Source organism: Sminthopsis crassicaudata, chromosome 4 (genome assembly GCF_048593235.1).
Source record: "Sminthopsis crassicaudata isolate SCR6 chromosome 4, ASM4859323v1, whole genome shotgun sequence".
Lineage (NCBI taxonomy): Eukaryota > Metazoa > Chordata > Mammalia > Dasyuromorphia > Dasyuridae > Sminthopsis > Sminthopsis crassicaudata.
Window position 1 is genome coordinate 476402207 of NC_133620.1, and position 17286 is coordinate 476419492.

Sequence of the window (17286 nt, forward strand, 5' to 3'; positions counted from 1 at the left end):
GCAGGGGGTGAGAGCACCGGCAGGACGGGACACCAGCAGGACCACCAGCATCCTGATTTTCAAGACAATGGGGCAGCCAGTCGGCTGCAAAAATAAGGGTTCACTATGGGAATGACGTCCACCAGCTCCCCAAGGGCAGAGGCCATTTTTGTGTTGTCTCTGGCCTCTGGCTGGGGTTAGTGCCAGACAGAGAGCTGGTCCTTACTCAGTGTTTGTGGAATGATCACTGGCAGCCTGGGGCACATCTCTCAGGAAAGCGCCTGGCCCAGTCGGCCATGTTGGCTTGGGGGCCAAGATGAAGACACTGAGCGCTAAATCAGAGCACAGTTCGGCAGATGTGGAGCCAGTACAATGGCCAGAGCGGCAACGGCTGCTGGTTTCTCTCTCCTCAGTCCATCCCAGCTCTTCCCTGGAGATGCTCAATGTGCTCCCGTCAGCACCCCCAGCTTTCCCCCATCTTGGCTCAGGGCCTCCATCTCAAGCCCATAGCGTAACACTTGCTTTGCAGCCTCCCTGTCCAACAGGACCCCCTCCAAGAACAGCCGCCGTATCAGTCACGACATCATCTGATGACCTCTCAGTTCTCAGCCTTTAGCACTAGCGTCCCCCGTCCCCATGGGCCTTCCCCGGGCTCTCTCCCGGTACGAAACTGACCGCTACTCGTCAGGCTCCTGGGGATTTCTGGGTGGTGCTGAGGGCAGAGTGCCATCCTTGCACAGTCAGAACGACCCAAGTTCCAAACCCATTCCAGACACATCTCCTGGCTTGCGAGTCACTCCTCTACGTCTCATCACCTGAGGCTCCCACGTGCTCACGTACTTATCAGGCTTTGTCAACACTGTGGTCGCTGTCCTTGGCTGGGTCCTGGCTCTCCCCGTCTTTCCCTCTCCCGGGAGTCCCTAAGTTCTGGCCCACAGCTCTTCCCTCTCCCCTGAGAATCAGGCTCCCCCTTCTTGCTTTCCTCTCCAGGGAGGCCTGGGGGCAGCTCAAGTGCTGAACATTCCAGAGGCCTTGCCCATCCTCCGTCACACAAACACACCTGCCCCTCCCCCAGAGCTCCCTATTCTGACAGCTCCAAGTCCGGTTTTATTCCACCTTCTCTCTCCCAAGTCTGGTCTACCTTCAGGCACCCCCAAGGGCCCTCACCACGACTCTTCCAGAAGCCCCCCTCCCTCCATAAAGAGGGGAGTCAGCCACGAGAATCCGTAAGAATCTCCCCGGGCCTGGCATGGACGATGGGAAGAGTGAATGAGAAAGGTTCAAGACAGTTCCAAAGTATTCAGGAGGAAAATGCTATCACGTATTTCTGAGAAAGGACCGACCGTCTGAATGCAAACTGACGAAGCCTACGGCTTTTATTTTGTTTTCTTATTTGGGGAGGAGCTCTGGTTACTCTTTCAAAGCATGACTGCGTGTGTGTCACCTACATCAAATCGTCCGGGAGAGGGACATGTGGGGACGAAGGGAGGCAGGCAATTCGGGACAAAATACAAATGCTAAAAGCCGCTTTTGCGTGTAAACACAAAAGAGCTTTTAGAAAGAGTTGTGAATGCGGCCGTGGCCACTAATGCTTCCTGGGAGACATCAAGAGTGAAGAATGGTTAAGAACTAGGGAGGGGACAGACTCCACCTGGAACCAGGTTCAGTTCTAGGAGCCACCTTTTAGCAAAGGCGCTGGAGTGTCCCAAGAAAGGTCATGGGAAAGACCTCCAGTTCATGCCATCTGGGGACTGGCTGGAAGAATAGGAGAGGCTTATAAGAGTAAGTTGGAAAGACTTGGGAAAGAACCGAGAACTGTCTTCGAGGATCTGCAGGATGATCACGTGAAAGATGAAACAGGAGCCACCCAAGAATAAAAGGCAGAAGCTACAAAGACACAAATGCAGGACAGATGGAGGATGGGCATTCGAAAAGCGAACCATGGCATTGCTTCTGCCCTGCATGCTCCTTCTCAGAGAGACTATGAGTGAGCTCTCCTTGGAGCAAAAGCAGAAGCCGGCAGAGCCTCGGCAGGAAGGGATGAAGACGGCCACGAGAAGAGGCTCCTGCGTCAGGGCGGATTTCGCCAACTATTCCAAGGTCCATCCCAAGGGGAGTAGACTGGACAAGAGGGCCAGATGGTACAAACGAGGCCCAAAGGGCGCTCAAACTGTGTAATCCCAGCCTGTGTCCCCAAGAGACCATAAAAAACAGAAAAGGACCCACATGGGCATAAATGTTTGTGGCAGCCCTTTGTATAGTGGCAAAGAACTGGAAACTGAGTGGCTGCCCATCCGCTGGGGCACGGCCGAGTTGTGGTACATGCATGTTATGGAATATTATTGTTCTGAAAGAAACAAATAGCAAGATGATTTCAGAGAGGCCTGGAGAGACTGACAGGAACGGATGCTGAGGGAAGTGAGCAGGACCAGGACGTCATTGTACACCGCTAGATTCTGTGATGAGACACTCTGATGGATGTGGCCCATGGCCCGTTCCAATAGACTTGGGATGGAGAGAGCCATCTGCACCAGAGAGGACTGTGGGGACTGAGTGTGGATCCCAACATAAATATTGTCACCTTTTTTGTTGTTTCATTGCTTGTTTTTTCCCTCCTTTCCCCCCCTTTTTGATCTGATTCTCCTTGGACAGCAAGATACATGTGGAAATGCGTTTCAAAGAATTGCACATGTGTAACTCATGGGGATAATTTGCTGTCTGGGGGGCGAGGTGGGGAAATGGGGGGGTGGGGGAGAAATTGGAACACAAGGTTTTGCAAGTAAAGGATGAAAACGATCTTTGCATGTATTCTGAAAGATAAAAAGCCATCAGTATTTGTTTAAACCATCTCTCTCCAAGACAGGAAGCAGCACCCTCTGCCCCAGAGGCTTGGGGGAAGATTCTTGCTCTAGGTGGAGTCTAATTAGACAGCTGCTCAGGTTCCTGAACTCTGAACCTCTGAGAGGCTCCAAATGCTCCAGAGGCAGCAGGCTACAAACATAATCCAAAAAGTGAATTCTGCCCTAAGCAGCCTCTCACTTCTTGTGACTCTCAGTGCCCCTCAGGACAACCACACGAAGGCAGGATGGCAGGCCCGAGAGCACCCATGCCTGAAGATGCTTCTGACAACTGCCCCCCCTCCCCAGGCAATGTCTGTCCCCCGGGGCCTGTGATCGCTCTCTCCCTGCCACACGCCCAACTTGGCAGATGCCCACACTGTCACTCTCGCACGTCTGCCCACACCCGGATGTCTAGGAACACATTCTCAGGCATCAAATCCACACCGTACAAAGCTGACAAAGCACCGAACTCAGAGCACCCCAGTGAGCCCAGCAATGTCTAGGAAGAGACCTGATCACAGACTCCCCCAGAGATGTCAAAGGCAGTCTGCCCCAGGGCCATGTCATGCCCACCACCCACTCCTGGAGGGCCCCGGCCAACCAGGACACAGGGCAAAGCCCGGGCAAGCTGAGGTCTGGTACGAAGGGCCTTTCTTAGGTTACCTTTAAGTCGGCATTCTCTGCAGAAAGCTCTTGGATGTTGGCATTGAACTGGCTGCTCTGCAGAGCCAATTCCAAGTTTAGCTGAAGGATTTCATTATTTTTACTTGTCAAATTGTTCTTAAGTTGTTCTAGTTCCTCCTCCAAGCTCAGAACCTAGAACAGAAGCAAAGCACAGAGCACTTGTCATAAAACTGTACTTGATGGAGTCCCTAAGAGGAGGCTCCTTATTCTGTTAATGGTTTATTGGAGGAACACAAAAACACCATCAAATGACCTACAGACAAAGATGTCAACTAAAGAAAGTCACTGGGACCAGAATGCTGCCCCCGCCAGTCTCCCATCCTGGCCCCAAAGCCCTCCTTCCCCTCTCAGGCCCCCTCTACCCATCCCCACCGCACAGCCCAACCCTTGTCCCAAATAGTGTCGGTATTTTCGTGTGTTCCACATCACGAAAGCTCTGCCACACCTAAGTGAGAACAATTCTGCAATTGGACTCCCTAAGAATATCCTGGGAGTCGTTATGAGGACTTTCCCAGAGTTACGCCCAATCATTTTTTTTTTCTGAAAAGTTTTTCCATTTGATTTTATTTTTCCCAGTTAGTTACATGAAAACAATTTTTAAAACTTTGAAGTTTTAGAGTCTTTCCCTTCCTCCTTCTCCAGTTCCCAGCCCCCGCTTTGAGAAAGCACATGTGAAATTATGCAATATATTTCCATAAACATCATGTTGGGAAAGAAAACACAGACCCACCCCCTCCAAGAATATACAGTAAAAAAAAATTATGCCTCCATCTTTATTCAGACACAATCAGTTCTCTGGAGAGGGACTGCATTTTGCATCGTCAAGTCCTTCGGCGCAGTCTTGAATCACTGGACTGCTGGGAATAGCAAAGCCACTCCCAGCTGATCACCCGCCAACACTGCCATTACTTGCACACGGATCATTTTACTTTGCTCGTGGAGGACTTTCCAGGTTTTTCTGAGAGCATCCTACGCTTCGTTTCCCATAGAATAACATATAACATTACCCCACACCCCCCAACTTAGGCCCTTCGTGGGCATCCCCTCAATTTCCAATTCTTGGTCCTGAGAAGAGCGCTGCTACAAATGTTTTTGTGCACGTGGGTTCTTTTCTTTGTTGTTTTGGTTTTTTTTTAATCTTTTGGGGGCAGCTAGGTGGCACAGTGGATAGAACACCAGCCTTGAATTCAGGAGGACCCAAGTTCAAATCTGGTCTCAGACACTTCACACTTCCTAGCTGTGTGACCCTGGGCAAGTCACTGAACCCCAGCCTCAGGAAAAAAAGAAAAAAAAAATCTTTTGGATACATGCCTAGTCGTGGTACTGTTAGGTTAAAGGATATGTGTAATTTGATAGCCCCTGGGACACAGTTCCAAACTGCTCTGCAGAATGGCTTCATCAGGAACACCCAATCATCAATGAGGCTGGGAAAGCAGGAAGCCTCAGGAGAGCAAGTGGGGTGAGGGATGCTGGGGGCCACCAGCCTGGCCTTACCTCCTTTTCTTTCAACAGCAGAGCTGCCTGTTCCGCCTCCAGCTGCTCCTTAAGATCCTCCCCATTTGGGCTTCCTTGGGCGGGTGTCAAATGTTTTGCTTCATCTAATTTTGACTGTAACGTGGAAATCTGGAGCAGGTTGTTCATCTGCTGCTCCTGCAAGGCCTCTCTGTCCTGACAAAGAAGGAAGCAGGTCGGGGGTCACGAAAATTGCCCAAGACAGCTGAGTGCTTCATCTGGACCCCAGTGAAAAAACGCAGTGAGGATCAACCGGTCACACTCCCTTTCCACTGACATCACATCCAGCGGGGGCTGGAGAAAAAATGTCCCGGTCCATCATTTGAACAGGGTAGGCAAGGGAGTATCAGCAATGATGGAGGTCAACCCCCCCCCCCCCCAAACAGAAATTATGTTGGGAAGAATTCTGTTAAGAATTGCTGGGAAAACAGGAAAGGATATTTGGAATTGTTCAAAATGGACACAGAGGCAGAAGAGGTGATAGGAAAGGGGACAAGTTTTTAACCAAACAAAGGATGGACTGGGGGTGATAATAAATGATAAAGAGCTCAATGGGAGTACGTGGAATTGAAACTTTGGCACAAACAAACTCAGTGAATCTAGGACAAGAAGGGAAGGAGTATGACAGCAAAAAATGTTCTTAGCAATTTCTCAGATAAGAGTTTGACATGCAAAATATTTAACATGTGTATGTACAGGCACACACACACACACACACAACCAAAAACAACTCCCCAATGGATAAATGGTCAAAAACCATGAACAATGTAGAGCAATTTTTTGCATTTTCAGATTTTTGTAAAACGGCACGTTAATTGGTTTTACTGATTATTTCTATTTTTCCTTCCCCCCCCCCCGCTTTAAAAATATTACCTGTTACATGGCATGGCTTTCCAAGAAGGAAGAGAGAGAAAGCAGGAAACCTGAGCAATACACAACTCATTAACACTGACTGAGTGCCTACTATGTCGGCATTCTCTGCGGAAAGCTCTTGGATGCTGGCATTGAACTGTGTTAAATAATGAGGATACAAAAAGAGACCAAAAAACCAGTCCCAGGCCTCAAAAAGGTCATGATCCAGTGGGGATGAGGGGATTCAACATCCAAATAAATATATACAAAACAAGCTTTATACAGGATAAATAGGAAATAAACCCAGAGGAAAGACTCTGGACTTAAAAGGAGTTGGGAAAGACTATTTGTAGAAAGTGGGACTTGCAGGAAGCCAAGGAGGTCAGCAGGGGTCAGCAGAGGTCAGCAGGGGTCAGTAGGCACGAAGTATGGCCAGAGAAAATGCTTGGAGCTGAGAGATGGGGAATCTTGTGTGAGGAAGTGTGAAGACCGTGTTAGCAGCCTGGATGCCTTAGAATCAGCCGCAGTCAGGATAAACAAAAGTGCTTGGTCTTTAGGGATAGAAGTGAAGGGAATGGACACAGGATCTCCACGACCTTCCTCCTCCTCATCTACCTCCAGAGTGACTCTGGCTTGTCTTACTCCACCCCCTAATTCTTCCCACAATTCTCTGTATACGCCAAAAGATCAAGCCAGCACAGAATCGTGGGAAGGGCCATTTTCCGAGCATGTGTCCAATCGGTAATTAGCCTTAAGTGCTCGGCTGTCTGATTCCAGTGCATCTACTCAGAGTTCCAGCCCTTTACAGTGAAGAGCCAAGAGGCTAAGGTCACCGAGTCAAAGACAATAAACTGAGGAGGGTGTGATAAGACTGGACAGGCCTTTGGGCATCAAACAGAATTTGTTTTTGATCTTGGAGGCAACAGAAAGCAACTCGGATTATTGAGGGGAGACCTAATCAAAAGCTATCAATATAAAAATTAGTTTTTTAAAAAATTGCATTTTGGGGCAGCTAGGTGGCGCAGTGGATAGAGCACCAGCCTTGAATTCAGAAGGACCCGAGTTCAAATCTGATCTCAGACACTTAACACTTCCTGGCTGTGTGACCCTGGGCAAGTCACTTAACCCCAGCCTCAAAAAAAAAAATTGCATTTTAGTTTACGTGTATAGGTTTTCTTATTTCAGTCTCCCAACAGTGTGAGTTTGGGCATCCACAATGTACAGAGGAGAAAACGGAGGCTCTGAGACGTCTAGGGACTGCTCCGTAGGCCATTCTAGAAACGAATTCTAGAAAACCATTTATACAAACCTACATATGTGTGAGGATAAAATCATCATGTGTATGTGCACATACACACACACACACACACACATCACACTCTACCCAATCACTGCCTATAAGTTCATCTGTCGAGTGCACAAGTGGAATTTATAAGACTCCAATCAGACGCATGTCTAAGAGGATCACATTTAATTAGGAAACCAGGACCAATTAAATTGTTAGCACTGATTCCTAGAAGTAGGAACAAGGCCCCAGATGACAACAGAGGATGCTGCTGGAGTCTCAAGCGAGCTCCAGCGTGTCATCAACATGCACTCCATGGGCCGGAACCCTCCAACAGGAAGACGAAAAGGAATTTCATTCTTAATGTTTTTAACAGGAGACTGGAAAAATGTCCTGACACTGTCATCAGCTCGAAAAGGCAATATGCCTCCGGCTTTAGTTCTTTAAATCTTCAAAATCTCTAAAAAGAAAAATCCTAGATTTCTTGAAGTTTTTCTATGCTTGAAATTGGAGGTCAACACCTGGCTATCGGTCTAAGAAAAGGCCATCTGCCAACCCCAGAGCACTATGGAAATAGGCTTTTGGTAGATGCCGAGGGCACTTTCTTCTTCCAGGTGAAAAGACACTAACGTCCTCTGGACGTTCTACCAGCTGGAGAGGAAGGAGCTCTAAGGGCCGGTGCTCACTGAGCAGGGCCCCTCCTACACGAGGCAAGCCCAGGCATTCTATGAGATCCACTCACTGACCCCCTTCAATGCTCATCTTTGATCAAAGATGCCTCAATCCTACCGATCCCAATAAAAAAAGACAAACTTACCTGTTTCAATTCTTTTCCGATTTTCTTCTGTTTCTCCAATTCGTCTTCAAGCCACTTAACTTTTCTTCGGATTACGTCATTCGCGTCCTCCAGGTTTCTGATTTCACCTTTTTGGGCTGAGAGCTCTCTTTCGGTTAGCTCCTTCTTTATGACCAATTCATTCAATTCATCTATTTTTTCTCTTAATTGTCTTTGTAAAGATTCAATCTGAAAACCGAGAAGAGAGAAATTTTTAAAGTTGTAAAAATGTCCATTTTAATGTTCCTAAACAAGCAGCTGTTGCGGACGTAAGAAAAGCTCCTCCTTTACACGTAGATGGACTTATCCTAAGAAGACGAGCCCAGAATTTCCTTTGGAGATATTGATGCTTGAACGCATCAGTCTTTTCATGTCTCGCAAGGAAACAGGCTGGGAGGTGACAGTCCCAGAGGCAGGGCTGGAGTGCAGATATTCTCACTCTACATTCAGGGTTCTTTTCCACTCTAATTAGAAGGAAAGCTCAGCCAAGCCCAATCCTCTTCTCTCCAAGGATGGAAAACCCCAACTGCCAGAAGACTGTATTGATCAGGAACGTGCTAAAACCTCGGAACCACCTGAGCCCTAAGGCTTTTCTTTCCCTCTCCCAAAAGCTGTGTGAGTGTCTTCCCTTATCTTCGCCTGGGATCCATGGCTGAGGGTCTGAAAGAGCCCTAGCTGCCTTTCAAACCCTTCACCTCTTATTTTGGGCTCAGAGGCTTCCCCGGAGGGGCTCAGTGCTACAAGAAAGGACAAGGAAGGCTCCTCGGACAAGAAGACGGAGAGTAGGGACTGAGTATGACAGCGGGAAGGGAAAGACCGGACTGGCCCTCCTTCCAATAGGAAACTTTCCCCAAGCCAAGCCAGTGGCAGTTTTGCTCCATTAAGTTTCTGAGTAAGTTTCTTTCTCTATATGCTTCAATTAAGCCAGGCCCCAATAGGCAATCTTTAGAGTTTGGGGGGGAGGGGAGAGAAAGGAAGGAGGAGAGACATTTGTGACAGAGAAGATAGAGTCAACTGATACCTGTCTCATTCCCTACAAGGCCAACGCCAGGGGCACACACAAATGTGGAGTTCAGGGACAAAACCGCAGAGAGAAAGCTTGCTTAAGCTTCCATCGGGGAACTAAAGCCTTCCCACTACACCCCGATGGAACTTTTCCTATTACTCGACTTCCTCCAGTTCCCACTGGGAGGAAATCACCAGCTTTTGATTATCACATCTCTGCTGCCACAACAAAGAGAGAAGGGTGGCGCTGCTCCCTCCTGCCCGAAGGAGTGGTGGGCCTGGCACTGCCCACACGGGGCTCAGACTCCTGCCCGAGGGGAGCAGTTGGAGGGGTGGGCCTGGCACTGCCCACACAGGAGCCGGATGGATTCTGCCAGAGAGAAAAGCGACGAGCATGAGGATATTAGCTAAAGAGGGTGACTGCCACAAACCAGGGAGAAAGAAAGTAAACCTGCACACATCAAGCCTAAACAAAAGCAGAAAACCCAACCAGAAAGCAAGCAGGTTAAGGAGTGCGAGTTAACAGGCCAAACAAGTATCTGCCTGAGCAAAAGGATGGGGAACTAAGACATGCTACATGTCCATACCTCAGGAGTCAACTCAAAGCTCTGCCACGTTCAGGTTTGTGGAAAGAAAAAAGAGAGAGGTCACTGAGGGTGCCCGCCCCGGCTGTGAGGCCCGCGTGCCCTCCCTGGCGCCGCGGCTCACCTGGCTGTTGCGAGGCTCTCCCCAAGGCTGGCTCTTGGCTGGCTGCTGCTCCAGCTGCTGCTCCAGCTTCCTGATTTCTTGCTGAAACTCATCCCGCTCATGCTCTCTTTCGATTGCCTGTTCCTGTCACCAGATAGAGTGAGTGTCAGTCCCTTGTGCTCAAAAGGCTGATTTTACCAACCCTGTGTCTACACGGAGAAAATGGGCCCAAGAAGGGGTGAAAGGGCTACCTCATTTCTTTAAAATGCCCATTTAGCCTCTCGTTGTACGGTACCGTGTGGACACGGAGGACTAGAAAGTGTGAATCCTGAGAGAGCGCTGGCTCTGTAAGAACTCGGGCCAATTCAGATGGTTACAAATGACATTACTTGCAAGATTTCTTCTAAAGAAAAAAGGCAACTCAGAAGTTTCCCCTTGTTATGGTTACCCATTCTTTTCTGTTTTAGGAATGGAGCAGGGGGATGAAGAGTTCAGACAGGACAAATGTCACCCCAAGATAAAGGACTAAACCCCACACTGAGCTAGCACACTGCAGCTTGCTGCCCCACATTGATCAGGGGTCACCCAGGAGGCCTTCTGAGCTTGGCAGTGTGGCTTATGGTTAGATTTCTGCCTGTACCCCGATTAGATAAGACACAGATGCGCAAGGCCACCAGGCTCCTCTCTCAAACTCAATCAGCTCCCTATCTAATCTCATTAAAACCTCACTCTCTAGCCACTTCCACCCCACTTCACCGCCCCCCCCCCCCCCCAGCCACTGAGGCCTACTTGGCTGTATCAGCCTCAGGGACGGCCAACCCACAGCAGAGCGGGGTTTGCACCAATGACACTTTTGGGCCCCGAAGCGCTTACATCCATGAACTGCCGTTGATTCCGTAAGTGTTTGTCTAAAGAGGCGATCTGCTCTTTGAGGTCCTGGATTTCGGCTGCTTGCTGGACGAGCTCTTGACTGTGGGAAAGCTGCTCTTCCAGCTCTAGCTCCAGAGCTCTCATCTGAGAACGCAGGGTTGAACAATCTTTCTCAGACTGTTGTTTTGTTTCTGATTGTTCCTTTACCAAATGTTCTACTTCCTGAAGTAAACCTGATGAGAATAAAATAAATAAGTAAATGGATAGATAGGCAGATAGATGAATAAATAAATGATCAAGCTAACTTATTTTCAGACACATCAAAACAGAAAAAGGCCATTCCGCACATTCAGGTTGGTCGTGCTGAAGAAGCGGTGTGTCTGCACAGAGATCCATGCAAAAGCACACGCAAAGCAGCTTCACGAATCAGCATCTCCAAATATTTGGCCGAACTCTCCTGAATTCAAGGGATTCAAACATTTCCAAGTAAAAGTCATTTTGGAAAACTAGAAAGCAGCTGGAAAGGAATAAAGCTCCCAAATCAGGCCTAGCAGGTCGGTTCCCGGAGCCCCCAAAGCCTCGGCCATCTCCTCTTGTAAGTGGAGAGATGGGGGCAGAGGGCAGAGAAGATCTCTAGGTCTGCGAGGGTCTTTCCTCGGAATCCCAATGGCTTTGGGAGGAGATGGACTCAGTCAATCATTTTCCATTTCCCCTCCAAGATTCTAAGAGAGGCTGCGGATTCAGAAGCCCGTCACTCTTCTCTTTATGAGATGAGAAATATTTGAGGAGCCACGAATCGGTGTGAGGGTGAGGAGGGCCTGCAGACCACAAAATCTGGATGTGACAAGATTCTAGCCTAAGATTCAGAGCCCTGGTTTCAGGGGTGATCCGGAACAAGTCATTTAGAGGCTTTGGGTTTCAGCTGGGGGCAGACTGGGGCAAACGATGCCCTTCTGTATTATAACACGGCCCTTAGGACCCAGACAATAGCAGATTAAAAACAAACAATAACCACAACAAGCCCTTCCTCGCTAAGCAGAGAGAGATTCTAACCCTCTTGGATGTGTCCGCCCTCCCATCAGACACCAGGAGGCATTCGTGTATCTGCAGTGCTGTGGTCTGCCGTGTCTAGTGGGGACGACCAATCCGAGGTGACGGCCCAACCGTGCCCACGAGAGCCTGACCGCCCAACCGTGCCCACGAGAACCCATCTCCAACGTGCCCCAGAGTCACAACTGCTAATTTCGGCCACCAAAGAATGTGCCACCATTCTGAAAACCTCCAAGAGGGAACTCTGCGCAGACTGGCAAGCTTCTAGCACTATAAAAAGCTCGGGAATTATTATTTCAAAATGTTGAAGGTCATCTGGGGATTAAGAACATTTGCTCCTCTCTTAGCTCGTTCTTTCCCTAGCTCTCTTCCTCCTGACCCAGGATTTGCCGATTGCACTCCAGGATGAATCTCACAAGGAGCCTCGCATGCTGTTCCTGCCTTTTCTCCCACAGCTTTTCAGTAATACCATTCAGACAATCCGGCCAATCCAATCCTCCTCCTCCTCCTCCTCCTCCTCCTCCTCCTCCTCCTCCCCTTCTTCCTCCTCCTCTTCCTCATGGGGCACTAATGCCAGGCCCAGCCTCCAAAGCCAGCGCACACACTCACACAGACACATACAAATCAAACCTTTCAAGATAAAAAAGGAATGAGGAAAAGCACTTGGGATTGAGTCAAAACTTCAAACGGCAGCAGAACAAAGCAGGGAACCAGTGCCCGGCACGCTGAAGCTTTCCAACCTTGCCACGAGGAGCTCGCCCCCTGAATCCGCCTTCTCCCCAGCTCGCAAGCGTCCACTCCAAGCAAACGCACATTGAAACTCCTTGGATCTAATGTCAAAGTCACCCAACAGCTGCCCCTGCGGGCGCTTGGCCAGGCTTCAGCAGAGGCCGGCCCTGGCTCACTGACCACTGCGTCAGACAAGGTCATCCCCAAGCAGGGCCTTCCAGCCCTGTCACGGCACCCATTTTCCAAAAGGACGGGCGGAGGATTGGGCAAAGTAAAGGGCTACCCGACAGGAAGTCACTGATACTTCCTGAGGCGAGCAAGGGGCAGATGTCCCTTCTCCTCCTTGGGGACTCTCTCCCTCCCTCGTCCAGTCCCAAACTCGGGGCCAAGCCTGGGGAGCACGCAGGCCACACGAAGCCACACAAACCTGAATCCTCTGGGGCTACCGTCCCAACAGGAATGCCTAGGATGAAAAGGTGCACAGATTTATGGACGGAAGAGCCAGGCCCAGGGAGGCCGGGGCCCGTGGGCAGCCAGAGGTCCCTCCTGGGTTTTCACTCATGCTTGTCCCAGAGGGGACTGCCTGAGGAAGGGGACAATGTTGCCCCCCTTACCACACACCCAGTGCCCAGCGCCAAGGAGGGGGTTGACACCTGAGCAGATGGGAGGAGACCTTCCTGTGGCCCGGGCTGGAAACACTTCTGCAGCTAGAGTCTGGCCCCAGAGGCCCTGCTCTGGGATTCTACAGCTAGAGCTGCTCTTGACCATAAGCAACAAAGGGGAGGGGAGAGGGGGAAGGAACAAGGGACAGAAATCCTATTCTCCCCTTGCCAGCGACTGGGAACAATCACCCAGACTGACCAGGCTAGGTCAATTTTAACACAAAATCCAGACAAAAAGACCCCTCCCCTTCCCCCAAAAGGCTTGCCAACAAAGGGACTGGTGCCGTCCCTTGAGGCAGGGGACGGGTGTTTAGTGCTAGCCAAGAACCTGCAGCTAGGATGCCGGGGGTGGGGGGGGGGCATGCTGAAAGGCCTTTCCCCACTTTCCCCTACCAAGCCTCAGTCTCCCCGGCCGACACGGAGGGACTTGGCCTTTGATCACAATATGCATTTCTCAGAGTAGGAAACATGTAGAACGCTTTCCCGCGCTGCCTGTAGAGGACAACGCCCCTCTCCATATGCTAACATCTATGTACGTGTGGCTGGGCAGGCAGAAGCCCTCCCAGAAGCACTTGGCTAGTTCTAGAGCCCAGAGAGGAACACGGCCCAGCAGGGAGCCCAGACAGCTTGTTTTCTGGGGGCCCAGGAGGAGGACAGGGGCTCCCACGCAGCACAAATGGACGCCACGAACGGCCCAACAACCGTCCCAGGTTATACGACTGCCTATTTCTTGGCTGTGATCTGGGTACCCAGCAATGCTCCCAGAGCCAAGATGGAAACCCATCAAGAAGGCATTCATGGAGGAGTTCGTGAGTGCCACAAATGGAGCAAAGGTCTCTTCAGCAAGACAAGGCACCAGACACTGGGGATTCGCTCATCTAGAATAATCCATTCTAAAGAGATCTGTTCTGCAAGAGTGGGAAAAACAGCCTTTTGGGAATGGAAAAACCTGTCTTTTGCTTATCCTGACAAGGACTGATTCTGAGCCCTTCAGAGGAGCTAACCGGGACCTTTGCACAGGCACACTTCCTGCACGCAGGAAGGGGAAGCAGGAGGTCCTGAGCATCCTGCCTTTTCTACATTCATCTGCCCTAAGGCACCTCCTCATTCTCATTCCTTGAATTTATGACAACACCAGCTTGTTCTGCCCAAACAGCCGGCCCAAGTGGGGCCGCTCTCTGGCCCTGCCTACCAGCGGCCTTCTCCTCGGCCTCCACAACCAGCTTCTCCTTCTGCCTCAACAGCAGGCTCTGCTCCTCCTTCAGCTTGGCTTGTTCTTGGATCAGCGCCTGGAACTGGGCCTTCAGGTTCTCCAACTCCACCGCCAGACGATGCTCAGACTTTTCCTTCTGAAGTAGAATCTCCTCCAGTGCGGCCTTCTCAGCTTTGTAGCCCTCAGTGAGACCTGCCGGAGCAGAGGGAAAGGAAGTGACCAAGGCCGGACCCATGCAGACGGCACGGGCAGACGAGCTTGGGACAGGCTGCCCCTCTCTGCAGCTCGAGCAGCAGAGCAACAGTGAGCGTGTGCGCGGGGACTGTAGACAGAGGGTTCCCCGGCACTCTCAGGGCCCCGGGGAGGGAGGCGGCCTCACCCTCGGCTTTGTGGAGCTCCAGGGCCAGCTGGTTCTTGGCCGCGCTCTCCTGATTTAACCGGTCCATCAGTTCCTGCTGCTGTCTCACCGCCAGGGCAGTCTCCTCATTTTTACGGTTAAATTCTTTCTCAAAGCGAGCATGAAGTTCGCGGGTCTCCTCCAGCTATTAAGAAACAATTAATTATTCCCCCATGGACAAATAGGCAAAGGGTATGAACAGTTTTCAGATGAAGAAATTAAAGCCATCGACAGCCATATGAAAAATGTTCTATGTCACTGGCAATTAGAGAAATGCAAATTAAAACACCTCAAACCTTTCAGATTGGCTAAGATGACAAAAACAGAATAGTGAGGAATGCTGGAGGGGATGTGGGAAAACCGGGACCCTGATACATTTCAGGTGGAGTTGTGAACTGATCCAGCCGTTCTGGAGAGCACTTTGGAACTAGGGCCATGAAACTGTGCACACCCAGCAGTGTTTCTATTGGTCTTGTATCCCAAAGAGATCATAAAGGAGGGAAAGGGACCCATATGTGCAAAAGTGTTTATAGCGGCCTTTTTGTGGTAGCAAAGAACTGGAAAAGGAGTAGGTGCTCATCAATTGGAGAATGGCTGAATAAATTGTGGTATATGAAAATTATGGAATATTATTGCTCTGTAAGAAATGACTAGCAGCATGATTTCAGAGAGGCTGGAGAGACTTAAATCAACTGATGCTGAGGGAAATGAGCAGGACAGGAGATCGTTGTATACTTCAACAACAATACTGTATTATAAGGTTCTTACTAAGTGCTGAGTCCGTACTTAACAATTCTCTAGTTCACACCTTTGGTTCCCGCCTTTAAGGGGAGTTTACCCCTTCGAACTTCTGAGGAGGAGTTTACAAATGAAAAGAAGTTTACACAACCTTTAAAAGGAGCAAGTTCATTGGTTGAAGTAATTTTCCCAAAAGCCCATTCTCTGGGAGGATAAAAGACGACACCATTGAGCAAGGAGTGAGTCTACTCTAGGACAGAGTTGGAGGAAGAAGAGTCTAGTCTGGGATTTAGTTGGGACAGCAGATCTCCTCCCACAGTGATCGGCAGTTTCTGGAGGCAACAGAGCATCACATTTTGGTGCCCAACGGGGGGAGGGGGGAGAAGGACTTTTGCTTATCCTGACAAGGACTGATTCTGAGCCCTTCAGAGGAGCTAACCGGGACCTTTGCAGTACACGATGATCAATTCTGAGGGACGTGGCGTCTTCAACAATGAGATGAACCAAATCAGTTCCAATGGAGCAGAAATGAACTGAACCAGCTACACCCAGTGAAAGAACTCTGGGAGATGAGTGTGAGCCACTGCAGAGCATTTCCACTCTCTCTGTATTTGTCCGCCTGCATTTCTGATTTCCTTCACAGGCTAATTTCAAAGTCCGATTCTTTTTGTTCGGCAAAACAACCGTTTGGACGTGTCTACATATACTGTATTTAATTTATACTTTAACATATTGAACATGTATTGGTGAACCTGCCATCTGGGGGAGGGGGTGGGGGGAAGGAGGAGAAAAGTTGGAACAGAAGGTTTTGCAAGGGTCAATGCTGAAAAATTACCCAGACATATAAAAATAATAATAATAATAATAAAATTAAATGAATGTATGCATATAACCAGAAAAAGAAAAGTTTAAAAAAAAGCTCAAATCAGAGGTTCATCATCAGCCCAGTCAGGGACCAAAGCTCCTCCCCCGGCACCATTTGCCAGGATGTTCACACCTATTACAGCTGGCTCCAAAAGACACGTCTGTTCCCATGAGCACTCTGGACACACATCAAAAGCATCCTGCTTTCGCTTTTGTTACATGGTGACTCTGGAGGTGCGTTTTGCAAGACGTCATACATATAATGTTATCGATTAATAACAAAATGCTTGCCTTAAAGTGGGGGGAAGGGCCAGAGAGAGGAAGGAATTTGGAACTCAAATCGTTAACAAATGATACATTTTGTACATCTTATCGGGAAATATTTGATGAAATAAACCAAAACGTATTTATGAAAAGAAAACGGGCTGCCTCGTTTAGGGCTGGCAGTGAAGAAATCAGCAAGTCCGACCGCGTCCCGTTCAATCCCAGTTCCCCCGAGCCAGGGCAGTTCCCCGTCGGAAGGGCTGCCCCCTGAGCTCCGGGCTGCCAGCAGGGAGCACTTGAGCCTTACCTGTTTATTGGAGTCCAGCATCATCTCCAGGAGGTTGTCCACGGCCACCCCAAGGCTCTGGTAGATCCTCCTGATGGGCTGCTCACACTCCATCGTGACTCCCGGACTCAAAAAGAAGCTCTCTCGGACGTGACAACTTACGTCAGTCTCGGTCAGCAACGTCTCATCACATTCAGGCAAGGTCTGATCGAACTCCAGGGGAGGAATGGGACCTCGAAGTGACGCGTCCGCGGGCAGCTGGCCTGCAACGCAAGGTGCCGGAGCATCGAGGCAGGGACACGGCTCGGGCCGGGGCCTGCGTCCACTACCAGGGCTCCCCGGGGAAGGCTGCCCTGTCCCACCGGGCAAGCATAGAGCGAGCCAAAGCGGACCCTTGGAGAAAAGGCCCCATCAGTTTTAACAGGGACGGGGTAAAAAACCTTTCAGCCTCAACAAAATGGCAGAATGCCGTGACTTCTCACTGCCTCAATCCCATCGGGCCCATGATGCTGGGGAAGGGATCTTTGGGAGTTG

The 17286-nt window shown here is 49.9% G+C and overlaps 1 protein-coding gene across 11 annotated transcripts in view; it reads right to left on the reverse strand.

Moving 5' to 3' along the window:
* PCNT (pericentrin) overlaps positions 1-17286 on the reverse strand; it is a 94460-nt gene that overhangs the window by 31829 nt on the left and 45345 nt on the right. For 10 of the 11 annotated variants that reach the window (XM_074264483.1, XM_074264482.1, XM_074264477.1 and 7 more), the window contains 9 exons: positions 16774-17015; positions 14583-14745; positions 14183-14395; positions 10553-10782; positions 9701-9823; positions 9580-9600; positions 7970-8176; positions 4998-5171; positions 3483-3635 (listed from right to left, as the gene is read on the reverse strand). In XM_074264483.1, the coding sequence (XP_074120584.1) occupies positions 3483-3635; positions 4998-5171; positions 7970-8176; positions 9580-9600; positions 9701-9823; positions 10553-10782; positions 14183-14395; positions 14583-14745; positions 16774-17015 (1526 nt within the window). The remainder of the gene's footprint in view (positions 1-3482; positions 3636-4997; positions 5172-7969; positions 8177-9579; positions 9601-9700; positions 9824-10552; positions 10783-14182; positions 14396-14582; positions 14746-16773; positions 17016-17286) is intronic. The other variant, XM_074264478.1, reaches the window with a different exon arrangement.